This window comes from Adiantum capillus-veneris, chromosome 21, assembly GCF_014529385.1.
Source record: "Adiantum capillus-veneris isolate H3 chromosome 21, ASM1452938v2, whole genome shotgun sequence".
Classification (NCBI taxonomy): domain Eukaryota; kingdom Viridiplantae; phylum Streptophyta; class Polypodiopsida; order Polypodiales; family Pteridaceae; genus Adiantum; species Adiantum capillus-veneris.
Genome location: NC_140951.1, coordinates 109726621 through 109748267, shown reverse-complemented (window position 1 = coordinate 109748267; position 21647 = coordinate 109726621). Strand labels below are relative to the sequence as shown.

The 21647-nt window shown below is 45.0% G+C and overlaps 1 protein-coding gene across 4 annotated transcripts in view; it reads left to right on the top strand.

Annotated features, from left to right (window-relative positions):
• The first annotated feature begins 2660 nt into the window (after window positions 1-2660).
• The window catches only part of LOC147431529 (nuclear pore complex protein), a 156596-nt gene continuing 137609 nt past the window's right edge, over window positions 2661-21647 (top strand). Inside the window, exons 1-4 of one of the 4 annotated variants that reach the window (XM_086494094.1) lie at window positions 2661-2720; window positions 2795-3000; window positions 3501-3783; window positions 3865-3940. In XM_086494094.1, the coding sequence (XP_086350220.1) occupies window positions 2667-2720; window positions 2795-3000; window positions 3501-3783; window positions 3865-3940 (619 nt within the window). In that variant the 5' untranslated portion in view covers window positions 2661-2666. Of the gene's footprint in view, window positions 2721-2793; window positions 3001-3163; window positions 3374-3500; window positions 3784-3864; window positions 3974-21647 lie in introns of those variants that run through there. The other 3 variants (XM_086494097.1, XM_086494096.1, XM_086494095.1) reach the window with 3 other exon arrangements.

Sequence of the window (21647 nt, the reverse complement as noted above, 5' to 3'; positions counted from 1 at the left end):
TTTTTCAAGTTTGCTGTATTTAGCACTTCATCTTTGTCCCCAAGATTCCCTTTGGTAAGAGATGTATTATTCTTTTGACATGCTCCATGGCTCCTTATGAACATAAAGGACAATCGGGAACTAAGAAAACATGCATATATTATTTGTATTGAGCGTGGCTATAGAAACTTTGATGATAGGTTTGCAGAATGGTAAAAATTCAACTTTTTTGTACCTATTTATTTTGGAAAAACAAAAAATAGTGAGTGAGAAGCAATCATATGTTCTGATCACCAACCCATTGAAGTTAACTAGGGAATTTATCTCAAGTCCTACAAAAATCCCTAATCTTATTTTTATGCAACAAAACGTAATAAATTAATGTTTTGATGAAAATGCACTGGTCCATCAACTTTGGAGGCTTGGTGTGACCAAAAGATGAGAAATTTTACAAGTTTCTTATTTTTTCCATGTGTAGTAGGCCTTATACTATAACCTCATGAAAGGATTTTACAAAATGAGTGGATCTACTATGGTTTTGGAGGTTTTTTTCAAAACCCTGAAAGGACACTTTTATGTCCTGTTAGGTTACCAACCTAGTGTTAAGGATCAAATTCCCCTCACGATTTCTGGATGGAGAGAGAGAGAGAGAGAGAGAGAGAGAGAGAGAGAGAGAGAGAGAGAGAGAGAGAGAGAGAGAGAGAGAGATGGACTCAAGTGAAAATTGGCCATGTCGGTTGGAATAGTTGTTTGGAGCTAGAAAAGGACAAGACTATACCATCGACTACACTCATGGTATAGTCTTGTGCTTGTTGATCTTCAAACAATCTTTCTTCTTGCAAGAGTTGGGACAAACACCTAAAATACAAATCTTCCTCACTCCTCTCAAAATCCTCGTTAGAGAGAGGTCCTCAACACCTCTTGATCTACTTAACTAGCCAATCAAGAGGATATTGATGCTATTATTTCCTTCCCATGAGATAAGAGGCATGAAAATTAGAAGGCCAAAGGGGTTTGGGAGGGAAAGAAGCAAAAACTTGACCACTTTTGATATCTTCCTCCAAGGTTTACACTAATTAGCTTTCATTCAGGCCTTCCACTCCTTACTCCTTGTTAAGACCTTGATTAAATTCCCACACTTTGTAGGTATTTTAACATGTAAGGCTTGAGAATTATTTCTAAGTAGTTGGAGATACATTAATCAAGGGAAGCGGGTCAATGTTAGACCTTCTTGATTCCATGGACACATTTCGGCTCTAGTCTTTCCTTTTTGTCTTGAACACATCTCAAATGCAGCCCCCTATTCTTAGGAGTTCTTTCTTGAAAATCTCAAAATCATCTTTTATAGTACTCATTGGGACTCATTTACTTCTTGTAGCCCTTAACCTCAAACTCAAGACTACATGAAACAACTAAGTAGGACTTTGGGGTGGTGCAACATAAACAATGCACATCCATCCCCTTTTGAGGAATGTGTTGATTGTATTCTCATTACAATCCCATTCTATGCAGATGAACCAAATATCTCATATGCTACTCTCATTATGTGAAAAAAATTTCTACCAAACTTTTGGTAGAATGACAATAGGGTAGCCGATACTCAAAACCTTTCGAGATACATGCTAGAGGGTGTTGGGGGTTTTATAATACACCACAGTGTAGATCTTGGGCATACATAGGAAATTTGTTATCTCTTGAAGAAGGAAATTTGATGAGTGGATTACCATGGGCTACTATGCAAGTTAGTCACATTGAACCACCGTATGAGTGCTACTTGAAAACCTCATAAGGCAATCAATTGGTGCCTTAATTGGATGACTCACCATGCATGGCCATAATCAAATGTTTGCCCTCATGGGATGTTCACTCTCTATGGAAATCGAGTTTGCATTTTAATTAATGATAGTGCTAAATATATTTATCTACTACAAGTAAGTTAATAGACATTCTCATAGTTATGACAAATTTGTAGAAGCTATTTTGAATAGTCTTTTTAACAAATTTTTGCCATGGTTATTTTGAGATTTTTTCCTACCACAATGACATCCAATTTCCAGTAGCATGAACTTTTCTTTCTTGCTTCTAGAGCCTTCATGTTAAGCCTAATGTTTTGCAAATAGCATTTAATGTCACCTTGTTTATGACTATAAGGGTGAATGAATTTAATTCTCACAACGTGTACCCTCTCGAGGGCATAGCCTTCATGTAAGCCTAATGTTTTGCAAATAGCATTTAATGTCACTTCGTTTATGACTATCAGGATGAATGAATTTAATTCTCACAACGTGTACCCTCTCGAAGGCATAGCCTTCATGTAAGCCTAATGTTTTACAAATAACATTTACTGGCACTTTGTATATGACTATAGGATGTGTGGATTTTATACTGACAACGTGTAAAGGATGATCTAAATTCCTTGTGAGGGTCATGTTGAATCGATAAACTGTGAAGGAGGAGCTACAATTGAGGGACACAAAACTCGCGTAGATTGGGTAAACATCGAACTTATCGTCTCAATGTTGTGTCTTACTAAAACTAGGATTTGCTACCTTTAGAACATTGATACTTGCCTTGAATTTTCAACCGAACTTTGGCTTTTGTGTTATTCAGTACTTAAACTAGATTGTAAAACATAAAGAGGTATGTAGTCAAGCTAGTCAGGTGTTTCCTTGCCTGCCTGCATAAATATGTTAGAAATGGTAGATGGCACATATCACGATAATTTCTCATCTCAAACAAAGGTAAAGAATACTTTACAATGTGCGCATGTGTGTGAGAGAAGACATGAAGCCCTTTAATTTCTTAGTTTTACCAGGTCTCTTCGACACAAGCTCAAACTTTTCGACCTTTGGTCAGTGTCCCTCTCTTCAACCTTGCACATGCATTTGCATTTGAATTTCAAAGGCTTTGCGGAGCTGAGAGTTCGAGGAATGCAATGATGGCGGGCTTCATACCCAACACGAGTCTCGACGCAGCCATGGAGGACGAATTTGGAGACAGAGAAACATACCGTCGCTTCAGGTACAGCCCTTTCTGCAGGACATCATTATTCCACATTTCGTAATAGGCTGATGTTTGCAGAGCTGCACATCGCCATAGCTGCTTTCAACAGGGTTTGAACAGGCTTTTTGTAGAGCTCTCTGTGAAAATTATAGCTGCTACTCTTCTGAAAGAGATTTTGCAGGGGTCTCATAGATTGTCATGAGGTCATGATTTCTTGTAAGTAGCTTGTCCGTGTACGGGTGTGGGAGAATGGCATTCAGCTGAGAGAGCATTGCAGAAATCAAAAGATCGAAACCTCTTTTTCCTTACGTACTATTATCAAGAAGCTTTAGTGCATTGCGAATGTGTGAGACATAGTCACCTCCTCCGATGTAGCAGAGGCATGGACTCGGTATTGACCTGCAAGGCCAAAACATCTATGAGTTTGAATCTCTCTATTCTGACAAACCCAAGGCCATTGCCTATTCTTTCAAGTGATTTTTTGTGTTGACATCCTTTTACTACTGGGTTTTTTGTAGGAAAAGGAGATCTTCTGCTGGCATGACAAATATCCAAGGTACCGATGAAGGCTTTGATTCTCCACTGCAGAACTTGTTGGCTAGGAAAGCAGCAGATGCAGTGAAGGAAGAGTATAGTCCCGAAGGTGACAAAAGCTTTCTGGGAACTCCAGGTTGGCTTTGCAAGTCTCCAGGGGGTTCTGATCTTCCAGGCACCCACATTCCTCTGAAGAGCTTGCATGATGATCAAGAGTTCTCTCCCTCTGCTAAAGGATCTGCACTTTCTCTCAAAGTTGTCAAGCAGGTTGGATTGTACTGGCACTCATGAGGTAATTTTTCTTTTCATTGTCATCATTTTTACTGTGGAAATGCTTTTCTTTGGCAGGAACCTGAGGAGGTATCTGATAGTGGAGAATCTTCATTTTCTCGCTTTGCCTCTGTATTGCAAGCTGCCCTACGGGGTAAAGGCCAGCTATTTCAAGATTTGATATCAAGTATTTAAGTTATCATTTACTTGTGTTGAACAAGACGTTTCATATGTGACTCAGTTTCAAAATGGAGATTTGGGCATCAGTAGATGGTGGTACTTAGGCTGCATCTCATTGGCTGTGGGGCCTTTAGCTGAGCATATGCATTTCAGCCTATTTAGCTCGTCTGTACTTGTCCAAATCCAAACACCTCCCCACCCCCCAAAAAAAAGAGTATTTTTGATTACCTCGGAAAAAGTTTGCAAACTTATCAATGGGAAGGTGGGGAACGATTCCCAAATTTTGATCCAGCAATCAATCAAGGAAAGTTAGATGGCCTCGAGAGCATTTACTTTTGTATTGGAGGGACTGAGTGCTAACCGAGGGAATTTCAGTCTCCTAAAGGCTAATCTAGAATTTGACATCTGACAACTCTCGAATTTGAGGACTGAAGCTCTATCTGAAGGAGTTCAACCCTTTGCTGAGTTTTGACTCCTGATTCCTAGAGGAAGAATGCCTGTGACACAATATGGAAAGAAGCAGCCAAAGTAAGAAAAACAGCCCTCATTGAATATATTAGAGTTTATCGTCTTTGTGTACATTTATCCTTGGGGCAGATCTTAGGTAGTGGGGGCTGTTTTGCCACTGTGCTTGGCCTATGTGAGGTAGTTTCTCTCACATTGGGTCATGTGTGCCCAGCTTGTAGTGCTTGCTTGGTGTGTGTTTGCCTTGCCTGGTGTCTGGTCATGACCTTTGAGGTCCAATTTATGAAGGCGCCCAAATTTGTGCTCAATTGTCTCTTCGTATTCCCTCGGCTTCCATATTTATGGGTCGTGGGTGGTCATGACAGGAGTTGGGAAGCTCCTTGCACTTATATGTAGTCACCTCTCTCTTATCACTCTCCTCGCATCCGCATTTTCACTATCTTCTGCTCTCTGTTTTTTGGTTTTTGCACTTCATGGCCAAATACTATCCCTTTGTTTTTTTGGTGCAACAGCCTAGGGTGTCCCTCGGCTCCACTCTCTCCTTCCTGCAGTTCCTAGGTGACCCCGTTGAGGTAGTGTCCCTTGCAAACCAGCAGGTGGAGGTCTTCCCTAACATTGAGCAAGATTATTAGAGCAAAAGGCATTTCCCCCCCCAAAAAAGAGTCTATGAATACATGGTGTTACTTTTGTGATACGTTCCATTCATAGAAACATGGGATGGGGGACGGGACGGTCTATGGGGCAAACGGTTGTTCGGGGGCGCTGAATACTGGCAATAAAAAAATGACTGTTTTTTGAAACATGATGTACATTTAGAGACCAACACATTGAGCACAAATTTGCAACGGTGTTGATGTACTCACATAGGATGCGAAGTTAACAGCCACTCGAGGTTGCGTTTTAACTTTTGCCGCCTCGGCCGCCTCATAGACCCCAAGCTTGTTTGGGAGCTCTTGCCTCTTCTTAGAAGAAAGAGTCTTGCAAAATTGCACTTCATTGCTGGGCGTATGCAAGAAGTGAGCATGCACTTTGCTGACACCGCTGGTATGTTTGTAGCCTCAGAGCCATACGGGCTCTCAACCTCATCCCGCCAACTCCATCGTGGTACGGCGGGCCGCCTCCTTTGTGTGGGTCCAACCGTTGAGGAGGTGGAAGCGAAAGTGGATCCCGGTTGAGTGGAGATAAGATGGAGGAGAGAGTAGGAAATGGGGTAGAAGAGAGAGAGAGAGAGAGAGAGAGAGAGAGAGAGAGAGAGAGAGAGAGAGAGAGAGAGAGAGAGAGAGAGAGAGAGAGAGAGAGAGAGAGAGAGAGAAATGAAAAATGAATGAAATGTTATATTAACGTCTTCAAAAGGCCAGAGTGACCTATGAGACCAAACTGATACAAAAGTGGTGAATCTGTTACAATGTCTGGAAGTGTGAAAGTGTGAAAATAAATGCGAAAACTAAATCAAAGTATTAGATAAACTTCTTAGGAGTATTCTGGGTGTCTGGCTAGAATGCTTCTAATCCTTTGTTGTAGTCTCCTCCAGTGAAGTGTGCTTCTGCATCTCGGTCGTGGCCGTCTCGATTTCCTAAGCTCAATCGCCCTGTCAATGAGGTTGCCTTTGGTATGAATGTGGGTACTCCTTTGTGCTCGCTGCTGGCCTCTTGCTTCTCCTTCCATTCTTGCTTCTCTCGATCCGAAGAAATCTGTGATCTACCTCTGAGGCTGTAGTGCTCTTTGTCTTCTCATTAGATTATCCCTGTGCCGATGTAGTTCCAGTAGGTACAGGCCTAAGCACCTTTGATCTTGGTATTGCATGACTCTATCTAGAGGTCCAAAGCCTTCTTTGAATAGGCAATGGAAACGCCCACGTATCTCATAGTATACGGTGCAATGGCATATGTAGTGTAATTCTGTCTCTGGCTCCATTCCGCATAACTTGCAAATTTTGCTCTCAGGTGGGATTCCCCTAAATCTGCCAAATTCAATTTCCAGCTGGTGTGAGGATGTACGAATCTGACCAATAGCACATCTCAAATCATGAGACAGGTGGGTATCCATGTAGCTCGGGCGAATCACAAAACCATCTTTAGATAGCTGTAGGAAGTTTTCTTTGTAGTTGGCCATCTTCGTGCCCAATTCTTGTGTAGGGTCTACCCATGTCCTCTTAGTGTCTAACTGTATAAGATCCTGGCGGATGATTTTATTAATCTCTGTTCGTGTGATTGCCAGTGATGGAGCCTCAAGAGAGTATTGGAAGGGGGGTAATTTTTCCATACTGAACCCGTGTCTCTGAAACCACGAGGACAGTTGCGCATACCAGCATGCTGTATCTCCTTTCATTGCTAATTGTCGAGAGGATTCGAGGGCCAATCTAGTATATTGGCAATTATTTGTATCCCATAAACCATGTATAAAAGACACTGATCTGGTAAGAGCTTCAATTTCTATCGGAGGGGTAGCTAGTTCAGCTCGGGTAATTGCGTGTGTTACGGAGGCCTTGGCTCTAATCATTCGGGAAATCATAGATACCAAAGGTCTCTCCATTGACTTCCAATTATCCTGATCCACAGATGGTCCCCAAATCTGGACCCCGTAAAGCATAGCCGAAGCCACCACAGTATCAAAGAGCCAAAGTTTTGTTCGTGGTTCCTGAAACTGCACTTGTGAACACATCCTCTCCAACCCTCCCAAGGCTGCAGAGGCTCTGGACAATCTAGCATCCGCTGCTTTCTTAAGAGTAAACTTCGGTTCTGTAAATACCACACCAAGGTATGTGTATGCATCTGTGTACTCTACTGTATCCTGGCCATATGCAAATGTAGGTGCTGATCTCCTAACCCACTGCGGTGTGGTGTTAAACACCATAACTTTGGTTTTACCCAAATTTACCGACAATCCGCTGTCCTCTGCGAATTTATGTAATGCATCTAACTGCCTCTGCATTCCATCTGGTGATTCTGCTATCAATACAATATCATCTGCATATAACAACAAAGGGATCCATGACCCTGCAAGTTGAGCACCTCTGTCACCCTCTCTATCAATGTAATCTGATACCTCATCTATATACATACCGAATAAAGTAGGGGACAGTGGGCATCCCTGCTTTACTCCAACGGTGGAATGAATAATGTCAGAATCCCCTTCTAGAGTACGTACATAACCAGTTACTGACCCGTATAAGGCCATGATCCCCCAGATAATCTCTTTGGGGACCCCTAACTCTTGCATTCTGCGCATCAATATGGCCCTTGGTACTGTCTCAAAAGCTTTCCGAAAATCCACAAAGCAACAATACATCCTTCTCCCGCTTGCTCTTCCTTCCTCAATAATGGCTCTAAGCGTAAGAATATGATCTAAAGTGGAATAACCCCTCTTGAATCCAGCTTGTCGTGTTGCCCTTATGCCCTCATTCTCTGCCCATCTACTCAATTTTTGTTCCAGAATGGATGCGTACAGTCGGGTCAATGTGTGACCCACCATAATGGTATGGTAGTTCCCGGGTATCATAGGATCCCCTGAATGGAAAATAGGTACGATAGTAGATAATTTCCAAGATTCAGGTAATCCTTCACACATGACCCGATTAAACAGACGAGCAAGGACTTTTGAAAGTAGATCCCTTGCATGGATCAGCTGTTCTGCTACTAAACCCTCATGATCATATGCTCTTCTTGTCTTCATCTTATCAATGGCTTTTTCCACCATTTCCACAGTAAAGAAAGTACTAGTAGCAGGGCATGGCTCTAGCGGATCTGGAGGCTGTCCAGATACCGTATATAATGATGTTACATGTTGACCCCAAATCTCAGGAGAAGTAATTGTCGGAGGCGATGAGTGCTCGTGAAATAAACGCCAGGCCTCATGTGAGTCCTGACTCAAGAAGAGCTGATATAAATCCTTCTCCAGTTTGGCTAAAAATGCCCTTTTCTTGTGACGTACTATATGCCGAAGAGCAATCCGAGACTGCTTATATGTGATGATCCCAAGTGTAAGCTCTTTTTGGACCTGGGTTCTCGTCTCTCTGCATTCCTCGTCGTACCAACTGTTTTGAGGCATGTTCCCAGATCCTCTCTTCTGATCAGGCTGAGTATGCGGGTATGCCTCTTGTGCTGCTCCATGTAGTATCTCTGTTAGCTGAGAAGTAATCTCCTCTACAGTATATACTGGCTCGGCGGCCCACATCCTATTATAGATCTTTTCCACATAGACTGAATCAGTCTCTGGCGTGAAAGTATATCTTGTGTGTGTCTTCTTCCTTTGTACTTGAGAGGCATTGTATTGGAAGGAGATTGATAAGGTCAAGAGAGCATGGTCCACTGCAATCCCAACCGGTCTGGGTCCCACCTTAAAGTCCTCGATACTAGAAATAAAGCTTGGTGAATTCATGACATAATCCACTGTACTGGCCCCATGCCTGTACGGGAAGCATGTGAATCCCCCAGTTAAAGGGAAATTCTCTAGACCATTAAGTATGGCCAAACCATGTGTAGTTGCCATTTCCATGAGATGTCTCCCATATTCAGTGTGTTCTTTATCCTCTGAGTTTCTAGTAAGCCCCTCCTGTGATAAATCCACTTCTCAGAGCATTTCCTCAGAAGTATCATAGAATACTGCTTGATAGTTGGCCGTTCTGGCATTAAAGTCTCCTAAGAGAACGATGTCTCCATCTCTAGAGAACTCCCATATGTCATTATTCAATATGGAGAAAGGGGAGTGTCCTTTAGGTGAGGAGTAGACTGATGTACTTGGAGGGAAGTAGCATATAGCGATATATAGAAATCTACCTGTCTCGGCTCTCATTCTCACCCACATATACCTTGCTTGTTCATCTTTCCTGATAATCTGTAGTAGTGGTTTCAGCTCCTCTTTAAATAAGACTGCTACTCCTCCTGAACCCCGGCTACCCCACAGAGATCTCTTGTCTGGTCGACCAGCTGTTTCCCATAAATACCCTTCACATGTGGCATAAGTTGTCCCGGTATCTGGTGTGTCTCTGAGTAGAAAACTATGTCTCTGTCCCTAAAGCTGTCTTCAAAGGCACCTACATCTAGCCTATATGATCCATTACAATTCCACCTCGCTATCCGGAGCGTCGTCCCATAGGTCTCGCACCGTCATGATGAGCGCTTTTCCAGAACCACTACTTTCCCTCCTCTATAAAAGGCGATTTTCCCCTTTCTCATGTTGCCCTGATCTCTGTCATCAACTCTTGCATGTGTGCCACTTGTGCCAATGTAAGGTCATCTCCTAGGAAAATACCGGTTTTCTTAAGAGTTGGCCTCTTCTTTAGAAATTCTTTCCTTATTTCTATATTCGGGAAGCGGAGAATAAGTTCCCTATCCTTTACGTTTCCCTTCTCGTCGATTCCTTTCTTGCCCACTCTCCATGCACTTGTGTGAGTAGGCTCTGTGATGCCCATGCGTTCCCTCACTTCTTCATCTACATTCTCTTTGTCTTTGACTCCTGTGACCCGCACATGCAGAGCCTGATTCTTCCTTTTCTGCTCTTCCTCAATGGTCATATTAATAATGGTGGAGGTAGGTGTGGTCTCAGGCATCTGGGCCTTTCCTTTCTTCGCATCCTCAATCCATTTCTCTGCTTCATCAACCTTTTCTTGTGTCTTAACAAGACGTTCCGCCCATGAAGATGCCGTTTTCGATTTCTGTTCATCTCCTTCCTGTAGAGCTTTCATATGATCCTTCATGTCCTCGAGCTCCTTCAACACCGAAGGTTGGTCGTCTCCCTTCTCCTTAGTTGCAGATTTGCAAGCTGCAAGTTCTTCTTTTAGCTCCTCGATTATTGCATCTTTTTCCCCCATGTGCTTTTCCATATTTGTTCTCCATGCTTCAAAACTTCTCATCGAGTTTCTTTTGCATAACGCATTCTGTTACATTTACTTCGGCCTTGATTAGGTTTCGTAATTCCGTTTTCACGATCTGAATTTCCTCATTCTGTATCCCCCGGATCTCTCTCCTTGATTCTCTCATCATGTCTCCATACATGGAGTTCTTGTAGCTCTCAGCGTTCGCGTGCATTTCCTTCCTGATGTCATCCCTCATATAGTTTAGCTCTGATTTGAGCATCACCTGGACCTTCTCCATCAGTAGCTCATCATGTATCCTGGAGGTTTTTCCGACTCGTAAGGATCTTGGTGATAGTACAGTATCTCTGTTTCTCCGTTTGAAAGTAGCCATCATTTTTTTTGGGGTGGTGTAGCTATCTACACCCGGCCCTTCCCCTTTGGTAGGCAGATCCATCGAACCTGAGCCACAAATGTGGGGTAGGGTACTAGGGTGAGGGACTGAGAGTAAGGCAAACTTAAAAGTTTATTTTAAAAGCTTAAAAACCTTTAAACTTTAAAAGTTTATTTCAAAGCTTAAAGGCCTTTAAACTTTAACGTAGGAGATCTTTGTCTTTCTACGCGTAGATGAAGGAGGGGTGCCAGGGACTTGCTACGCGTAGGAAGTCCTTGAACGCGTAGAAGGAGAGGGCTTGTGTGCGAGCTGGGCTGGTACGCACAGACGCACACCCACTGCAGTGCGAGAGTATTGCACATGCTGTGCGCCACCTAAGGCTGTCTTCGCACGCTATTTCAAGCAAGTAACCACTGCGCGTGCTAGCCTCTTCACACTGCTGAAGACCGGCTGACCGCCAACGCTGCCCTGCTGTCTTTGTCTCGCCACTCCAGAGTAAAGCAGTAGCTGCCGCGCCAGCCTTCTGCACGACACACACACACACACACACACACACACACACACACACACACACACAGAGAGAGAGAGAGAGAGAGAGAGAGAGAGAGAGAGAGAGAGAGAGAGAGAGAGAGAGAGAGAGAGAGAGAGAGAGAGAGAGAGAGAGAGAGAGAGAGAGAGAGATGATGAAATGAAATGATATATTAACTTCTACAAAAGGCCAAAATGACCTATGAGACCAAACTGATTACAATGGTGAGTCTAGTACCAAGTCTGGGTACAAACAAAGAAAACTACAAACTAGAAACTGAGATAGGAGTGCTACCGACTCCTATGGGTGGCTGGAAAGCTGAGCAATGGTATAATGCCACAAAGGTACAAAATGGGGATAAGTGTCACCATGATACAATATAGCACTAGCATGAGGTCTATCCTGATCGACACTCTAGGTGTCGTGCTAGAATCTTGTGGATCCTCTGCCGCAATCTCCGTCGGTGCTGCGTGGCTCCCCTCCTCATCGTGGTCGTCTCGATCTCCCCAACTCTATAGCTCGGTCAATGAGAGTACCACTGGTGTGTGTATGGGTGGGAACCGAGCCTGTGGTGGTGGTGGTGGCCCCTCTGCCTCTGTGGTACTCGGACTGAAGAAATCTGAGATGCGTCTCTGGGACTGTCTCTGTCTATGCCCTCTCAATAGAGTCTCTATGTCTCTGTATCTCAAGTAGAAATAATCCGAGACATCTTTGATCCTGATATCTCATGACTCTATCTAGCGAGTCTATCTCTGAATAAATAGTGAAAGCGTCCTCGTATCTCATAGTAGACTGTGCAGTGACATATGTAATGAAACTCTGTCTCTGGCTTTGCATGGCATAACTGACATATCCTACTGTCTGGTGTGAAGATGTGCGTATCTGGCCTATGGCACATCGTAACCCATGAGATAAATGTGTGTCCATGTAGCTGGGCCGTGTGACAAATCCGTCTGGCGTGAGTTGGAGAAGATGCTCTCTATAGAAAGCCCTCTTCGTACCCAACTTGGTTGTATCCATGTCCTCCTAGTATCAAGCTGGATAAGATCCTGCCGAATGAGTCTAGTAATCTCCATCCGTGTAAGAGCCAAAGATGGTGCATCAAGAGAATACTAGAAAGGGGGACAGCCTGTCCATGCTGAAACCATGCCTCTGAAACCATGAGCTCATCTATGCATACCAACATGATGTATCTCCCTGTAATGCAAGCTCTCTTGATGACTCAAGAGCAAGCCTAGCATATCTGTCCCTGGCGGTGTCCCATAAGCTGTGTACAAATGATACTGATCTGGTAAGTGCCTCAATCTCCATAGGTGGGGCAGCCAGCTTCGCTCGTATGATGTCATGTGGAACTGAGGCCTTGGCTCTAATCAGCTTAGAAATCATAGATACCAAGGGCCCCTCCATATTACTCCATCCAGCATTGTCAACAGATGGTCCCCAAACCTGAACCCCGTAGTGCATAATTGAAGCGACCAAAGTGTTGAAGAGCCAGAGCTTTGTTCAAAATTCCTAGAACTGAACGTGAGAACATATCCTGTCTAAACTGAACAATTCCTAGAACTGAACCCCGTAGTGCATAATTGAAGCGACCAAAGTGTTGAAGAGCCAGAGCTTTGTTCAAAATTCCTAGAACTGAACGTGAGAACATATCCTGTCTAAACTGCTTAGGGCTGCATAGGCACGAGTCAATCTAGTGTCTGCTTTCACTTTCAGTGTGAACCTTGGTCCACTAAAGACCACCCCAAGATATGTGTATGCATCAGTGTACTCCATACTGTCTTGACCATGTGTGAATGTAGGTGCTGATCTCCTGACCCACTGTGGTGTTGTATTAAATACCATGACCTTGGTTTTACCAAGGTTGACAAACAATCCACTATCCCCTGCAAAACTATGCAATGCGTCCAAATGTCTCTGCATACCCTTTGGTGAGTCTGATATCAATACGATATCGTCAACATACAATAAAAGAGGGATCCATGTCCCTGCAAGCTGAGCACCTCTATCTCCTCCTCTGTCAATATAATCAGAGACCTCATCAACATACATACCAAATAAAGTAAAGGACAATGGGCATCCCTGTTTCACTCCGATAGTGGAGTGAACTATGTCAGATATCCCCTCTGGGGTGCGTACATGACCCATCACTGAACTGTACAATGCCATAATGTAACAAACTACTGACGTGTCAAAGCCTAAAGAATGGAGCCAACTTATAGATGCCGGCCGAGGGGCCTAAACCCTAAGAAGAACAAGTAACAAAAGAAGTCCTTTCAACTTATGGGGACCTCGTCCGATGGGGCCTCAAGTGACATAAAGGATTAAAATAAAGCAAGACCCACACACACAGGAAAAACTGATGACGTGGCAGATCTTCGAAAATTGCGCTGGCATGATGACATGGCAAGCTGTACGGATTTTCGCGTTTTGCGTTGGCTGATGACGTGGTAGCTGTACGGATTTTCGTAAATTACGCTCGCAGCTTTTTGGCTTTGCTTTTGGACCAAATGCTTTTGAGTTTGAGGCTTTTTACTGTAAACTGCTTTTGGGGCCTAGGGCCTTTAAATCTGAGGTTAGGGCTCATTCTCTGGCATGCTTCCTGGAGAAGGTGCAGAGTCTGGAGTAGCGGCTTGTACTGTGTTGATGCAATATAAAGAAATACCGAAAGGGGCGCCAAGGTTTGGGGCCAATACTCTCTGGGATGGAATTCCGCCACTCCGTGGTGCGTGTGCTCTCTCTTTCAGTTCAGTTGTTATTGAAGTGCTAAAAGTCTGTTCAGTCTGTTCTTTTCTATTGGCACGTGATGTCCGTCTTGTGACAGTGGTATCAGAGCATCAGGCGTGTGCTTTTCGGAAAGCACACCGGTCCTACAAAAGAGCAGACAGAGCTATTGGAATTTTGTTCGAGGTATCTTCGCCCTCCAACCCGGACTTATTAGCCACTCCCACCCTTACATCATCGCGCATCGGGTGCGCTCCCGTCTTCACCGCTCATGCCTTACAGGGCATAAGCTAATTAAGATCACTTGCAAGAGAAGGATCCAGATTTGTTTCAAGTCATTGTTTTTCTCCATGCAGATGTTGATGTCTACAGCTACCAAGCAACATACTCCAATTACTTGGCAAGCTTTTAAGAAAAAATTTTGCCCGAAGTTATATGGTTTTTGACATCTTCTTCGGAGTGCAACTTCTGGCAGAGTGGTGTATCCTGGAATGCTTGCCATGGAAACCCTAGCAGATTATAACTAGAAATTTCTCGACATCTCTCAGTAGACGTCTCTTCACGAGCAGATAACCTTGGAGGTCCAGTGCGATTGCTATCTTGGGACTACCATCTCCGTCAAAGAACGAGCAGTTATAGAGAATTATAGCTAAAAGTAGGCAGAGCTGACATCCTGTGCTTGGCTACGACCCTATGGAATGAACCTAACCCTAATTTTTTGGTGCAGATTTCAGGATGGAAAGTTAGCCGACTTTTCGAGCTCGACTGATATCGAGATTGTTTTTTTAAAGTTTGAAATCTGTTTGAGAACTTGTTTGGTGATCTTGTTTGGAATTTGTTTGAAATGGATGGTATCTGTTTTGAATCTGTCTTGGTGCCGATTTGAACTGTTTGACTCTGGTTTAAATATTGCTTTCATTGATTGGTGATTTTACTCCCAGGTGGAGAAGTGAGAAATACTGTTTTGGTATTGTTTGAATCTCGGAATAACGGAGGCCGATGCTTGGGGAGCGTTTCGTTGTTTGTTTGAAAACCTCCGAACGACGCAAGCCGATGCCTGAGGAGCGTTTGGTTGTATGCGGTCTGGGGAGCGTTTGGTTGTACAGTTCTCTAAGCTCATGGCCCGGACCTTTTTAGGTTATTTGCGGGGGGAGTGATGAGGTAGTCGTTGAGTAGCTTCATACCGCAGACCGTTTGTCTCGGGGGAGTGCTCAGGGGCGCTGTTTGTTGTGTCTTGTAACATGCATATGTAAGCATTTGTGTTGCATTGTGTTGTGCCAATTACTGAATATTCCTAATTGGATGAGATTGCTTGGGTATGTAATTTTAGTGCTTCAAGACACCCGTGGAAGATCAGTACGGTCTGGGTGTGATGGCTAATTTTACTACGTCGGAATATCAAGAGTTTTAATTTGTACGAAAGGAGAAGCTAACTCCTTGATCAAAAGAGCCGATAGGAGAAGCTAACTCCTTGATCAAAAGAGCCGAGAGGAGAAGCTAACTCTTTAACAAAAAGAGTAAACTGATTGTCCCTCGGAAATTTTTGAGCTAACTTGAGTTGTTTTGCAGATATGCTGTAATCGCGGACGATTACTCTCTTTCAAGAAGGGGAGATGTAACAAACTGCTGACGTGTCAAAGCTTAAAGAATGGAGCCAACTTACAGATGCCGGTCGAGGGGCCTAAACCCTAAGAAGAACAAGTAACAGAAGAAGTCCTCCCAACTTATGGGGACCCCGTCCGATGGGGCCCCAAGTGACATAAAGGATTAAAATAAAGCAAGACCCACACACATAGGAAAAACTGATGATGTGGCAAATTTTCAAAAATTGCGCTGACATGATGATGTGGCATGATGTACGGATTTCCGCGTTTTGCGTTGACTGATGACATGGCAGATGTACGGATTTCCGTAAATTACGCTGGCAACTTTTTGGCTTTGCTTTTGGACCAAATGCTTTTGAGTTTGAAGGCTTTTTATTGTAAACTGCTTTTGGGGCCTAGGGCCTTTAAATATGAGGTTAGGGCTCATTCTCTGGCATGCTTCCTGGAGAAGGTGCAGAGTCTGGAGTACCGGCTTGTACTATGTTGATGCAATATAAAGAAATGCCGAAAGGGGTGCCAAGGTTTGGGGCCAATACTCTTTGGGGTGGGATTTCGCCACTCCGTGTCGCGTGTGCTCTCTCTCTTTTAGTTCAGTAGTTATTGAAGTGCTAATAGTCTGTTCAGTCTGTTCTTTTCTAATGGCACGTGGTGCCTGTCTTGTCACACATAATCCCCCGTATCAGCTCTGTGGGTACCCCCAATTCCATAAGTCGGCGCATCAATCTGGCCCTCGGTACTGTGTCAAAATCTTTGCGAAAGTCCACAAAGCTGCAATAATCCGTCTACCATGTGCCCGACCCTCCTTAATGATAGCTCTGAGTGTAAAGACATGATCCAATGTCACGTGACACATCCAACCCTATGTGTCCGTGGACAAGCTACAACACGACAAGGGTTCAGTCAGTCCAGTCAAGTCTAGATTAGAAGTGATCTGGCACTTTTGTGAGTCTATTCGTAGACCGTGCATGCCCAGTCACTTAGCATAGATGCACGGTCTACAGAACAAAAGGAACCTTGAGCACAGTTTGGAGCACTCATCTTGAGCAAAGCACAAACAATCATTCTGCTGCACCTAACATCCAGTGTGGAGAAATTTCTTCGGAAACCAGCCTGTCCAGGTGCTCGTATGCCCATAGTCTCAGTCCAATTGCTCAGCCTATGCTCAAGAATGGATGCATACAACCGTGCCAATGTGTGTCCTACCATGATAGTACAGTAATTCCCTGGAACTGTGGGGTCTCCTGTCTTGAAGATAGGTACAATAGTAGACAATCTCCAAGACTCAAGAAAGCCCTCACACATGACACGATTGAACAACCGTGCAAGCATCTCTGCCAACAAGTCCCCAACATGTATAATGTGCTCTGCTATCAAACCCTCATGATCCTGTGCCCATCTGGTCTTCATCCTGTCAATGGCCTCCTTCACCATGTCAATGGTAAAGAAGGTGCTCGTAGCCGGACATGGCTGTGGTGGATCTGGTAGTGGTGGCTGCCCAGGTACAGTGTATAATGATGCTGCATACTGCCCCCATATCTCCGTAGAAGTAATCACTGGTGGGGGGAGACTGCTCATGGAATAGACGCCAAGCCTCTCCTGAATCTCTACTACGGAAGAGTTGATATAAATCCTTCTCCATATGGACCAAGAAAGCTTGCTTCTTCCGTCGTACTAGTCGTCGTGTAGCAATACGAGACTGTCTATAGGTGATCTCTCCCAATGCAAGCTCCCGCTAGATCTGAGCTCTCCTCTGTCGACACTCCTCATCATACCAGTTGTTATGAGGCATGTGCCCAGAACGACGTCTCTGACCAGGCTGAGTGTGTGGGTATGTCTCTCTCGCTGCCCCATGTAATGTCAATGTCAGCGTAGATGTGATCTCCTCCACTGTGTATATTGGCTCTGATGTGCATAAAAGTCTACGTATCTCCTATGCATGGACTGAGTCAGTCTCTGGTGTAAAAGTATAGCGTGGATGTCTACCACCCATTGAGGCCCGAGATGTATTGTACTCAAAGGAGACTGATAATATCAAAAGTGCATGATCTATTGCTATCCCAACAGGCCTGGGCCCCACTGTAAAATCCTGAATGTGAGAGAGAAAGCTCGGATGTGTCAGAACATAGTCTACAGTACTGGCCCCATGTCTGTGTGAAAAACAAGTAAAACCTGTAGATGATGGGAAGGTCGCTAAGCCATTCAGTATGGCTAAACTGTGAGTAGTCGTCATCTCCCTAAGGTATCTCCCATACTCTGTATGCTCTCTGTCGTGTGAGCATCTCTCAAGTCCCATCTCCTCTGGCTCTAGCTCTTTGAGCATCTCCTCTGAGGTGTCATAGAAAACCGTCTGTGAACTGCCTGTACGGGCATTGAAATCCCCCAGTAGTATGATGTCTCCATCCCTGGAGAACTCCCAAATATCATCATTAAGTACAGAGTAAGGAGATTGTCCTCTGGGTGAAGCATATACTGAAGTGCTGGGAGGAAAATAGCATATGGCGATGTACAAGAAACGTCCAGTCTCTGCCCTCAGCCTCACCCACATGTATTTGGCGTGATCATCTCTCCCAACTATGTGCAGTAGTGGCTGGAGCTCCTCTCTGAAAAGAATTGCTACACCTCCTGATCCTCTAGTCCCATGCTCAGATTTGGTGCATGTCCGGCAAGCTGTCTCCCATCTGTATCCTGATATATGCGGCATCAACTGTCCTGGAGCTTGATGAGTCTCTGAGTAGAAAACAATGTCTCTGTCTTTGAAGCTGTCCTCAAAGGCCCCCACATCAAGTCTATACGAACCATTACAGTTCCAAACCGCCATCCTGAGAGCGGTCCCATAGGTCTTGCATTGTTATGTAGAGCGGCGCTCTGTAATCACCACTCGCCCATCTCTGTAAAAGGCTAACTTTCCCTTCTCCCTTGCTGCTATAATCTCCGGCATGACCTCTCTCATATGTGCAAGCTGTGAGAGGGTAAGGTCATCTCCTAAAAAGATACTCGTTTTCTTGAGGGTTGGCCTCGTCTTTAAAAAGTCTTTCTTTTCTTCCATTGAGGGAAAGCGTAAAATGAGAGCCCGTTCTTTTGAACTCTCCCCATTACCTTCATTCTTCTTGACCACTCTCCAAGCTTGTGTGTGCGAGGGCTTCTCCACCCCCATCATTGACATGAGGCTCTTCACCTCTTGGTCCACCTTATTTGAATCTTTTAGGCCGGTCACTCTCACGTGTAGAGCGCGTACCCTTCTTCGTTGTTCCTCTTCAAGTGTCTTGTAGATGATGTCGATGTCGGGTGTAGCCGGAATGTCCTTGCCCTTCCCCTTCTTGACAACTTCAATCTACTTTTCAGCCTCTTCCACCTTCTTTTGCGTTTTGGAGAGAACCTCCACCCATGAGGTCTTATTTTCTCCTTCCTCCTTTATCTCTTTGACCTGTGCTCGTATAATATTCAACTCATCTATCATTGATGGCTGAATTTCTCCATCTTCAAGGCGTCCTCTCTCTTTAGTTTCTGTAAGTTCCTTCCGAAGGTCTGAGATGTTACCTTTTAGAGCTTGAATTTCAGCCCAGAACTCTTTGTGCTCTAGTTCCCTCGCCTTTTCCTCCCTCTTTTTCCATTCAAGAAGTGAGCTCTTCTCTTTCTTCCACTCTTCCATGTGAACTTTGCATTCTTTCAACTCTCTTTCAATGGCTCTTGCTTGTGACCATGAAGTGCGCCGCCATCTTTCTTGCTTGTTTGATTCACTTCCTTTTCCTAGCTGTACAAAAGACCTGGTCTTCGAGAAGGACGTCCAAAATGAAGTTCTGAAGGAGGACTACGCAGGTGCAAATTGCTGAGCAGGTGGGAATCTCTTGCCAGTCAAATGCCCAGGGCTCAGGAGCGTGGCGCCTGCAGAGGCTGCAGGCGCACAAGGCGCACAGAGGCTGCAGACGCACAGGGTTGAAGGTTGCGCGCGCGTGCTCGCGCACAGAGAGAGAGAGAGAGAGAGAGAGAGAGAGAGAGAGAGAGAGAGAGAGAGAGAGAGAGAGAGAGAGAGAGAGAGAGAGAGAGAGAGAGAGAGAGAGAGAGAGAGAGAGAGAGAGAGAGAGAGAGAGAGAGAGAGTACTGAGAAACGTAATCACAAACGGCTAAGTGTGAGTGCGAAGCTGCTACGTGCCACTCATGCGCGTTCCACGTTGTGTTCTCGCCATCAGTAACTGTGTCAACCTCTCAACCTGCGCGCTATCAGCCCTGCCATCCCCGCTATCAGCTTTGTTGTGTTGCTGGTCTAGTCACCTGCACGCTGCTGGTTGGCTGTTGCTCGCCATTGCTGACGAGAGAGAGAGAGAGAGAGAGAGAGAGAGAGAGAGAGAGAGAGAGAGAGAGAGAGAGAGAGAGAGAGAGAGAGAGAGAGGTTGCCCGCTTGACCTTGCAAAATCTAACATAGGTTGCATGCTTGACCTCACGTGCCCTAATAGAGCTGCTTGCTTTGTACAAACTTTAGCGCGAACCCTAAACAGCGCTCCTGTTCAGATTCGCGACCCTCATGGCGCAAGTGCTCAGACGTGCGAACCCTAACGGCGTTGCAGACTGACCCTACGCTGCCCCAGATCTTGCTGCTTCCAACCCTAAGCCTTTGCCTTAGTCCATTTGCTTTGTCGTAGCTTGCGTGCGACACCTGCTCTGCCTTGCCTAATCTGCTCGAAGCTGCCCAGCTTGCATTCCGCCTTCTCGGATTTCCCATAGCCTGATCGAGTCCTACTGTCACGTGCGCACTTCACTTGCGCCACGTGGATATGCTTCTGCCATAATCTAGCATGAGTCTTAACTTAGAACTGAGCCTGGCACTTTGTGAGCCTCTAGCTGGACGTGCATGTCGAGGCCGGTCATAGTTGCACACCCTCGCTTGCACAATACAATCATTTCAACATGAGCATTTTCGAGAGCATAGAACCCTTTTTTCCAAAGTACACATTTTTCACTTATTTATTAATAAGTGACTTTCGTTGGAAAAGTAGCTAGGGCAAATTTCTAAAGAAACTATAAAAGAAAACCATTTGGCTCTCAGGCAGAGGAGGTAGCAGAAGGTGGTGCACCAAGTGTTGCACCCGGCAGGTGGTCTCTCTCTCAGCAGTACCCCAGTAGCACCAGGGTTTTTGGAGCAAATTTCAGCCATCAGCGTTTTTGCAATAGTACCATTCCTTTAGCCTCGTCGCATCCCGATTCCGTTCTCGGCAGCAGGTCCTCGCCAGAAAGCCATCCATCGTGACAGATTTTAGTTTTCAGCCTTGCGTTTTTTAGCCTTGACGCCGTCGTCGTCGACACCATCATTGTCGTCGACATTGTCATCGTCCTCGCAGGTCCCGGACTTGATGACAACCAATTGTCGCCATCGTCATAGTCCCATCGTCGTCATCGTCATCGCCACGACAGAGTACCGCATTTTCAGCCCTTACATCAGCGCTAGTTCTCAGCCTTATAGATCAGCCAGCGTTTTCAGTTTTCAGCCCTTAGAACAACAGTCGTTGTCGACATCGTTGTCATTGTCGTCGCCATCGGCACAATACCCGATCACAACAGATTCTTAGGGATCTTAGTTTTCAGCCCTAGCCTTGCGTCGTCTTTGTCGTTGTCGCGGCGACATCGTCGTGTCCGTGACGGTCGTCGTCAGCATCGTCGTTGTCATCGACATCATCGTCTTCGACATAGACCAGCAGTACCCGCCGTCAACATCATCTTCTTCGACATAAACCAGCAGTACCTGTCGTCGACATCATCGTCGTTGACATAGACCATCAGCACCTCGTCCGTCGACATTATCGCCATCGACATAGAACCTCAGAACCTCAGTACCCAGCATCAGTAGCGTCAGTACCCATTAGCATCAACATCTAAGCATTTAGTCATTGTAGTAGCATTTGTGCAAGAATAACGAAAGTACTTGCTCTGGCAATAGAGCAAGGAGGCCCTTGAGGGTTGGGACCCGACATCCCTGTGTCGTCTCTCTCTCTCTCTTTCTTTCAGTTTCAGTTTAGTTCTTTCAAGTGAAGCAAAGTGTCCCTTGTGTTTGTGTGCGGAGTACTAGATCCGAGCAAATCCTTATTCTCTTGGGCTGCACCTGACACCTACTCAACATACCGCCCCTTACTTGCATCTTGCCCATTGTTTTCATCCATCTTTTGCACGCTCCAGTGTTTGGCC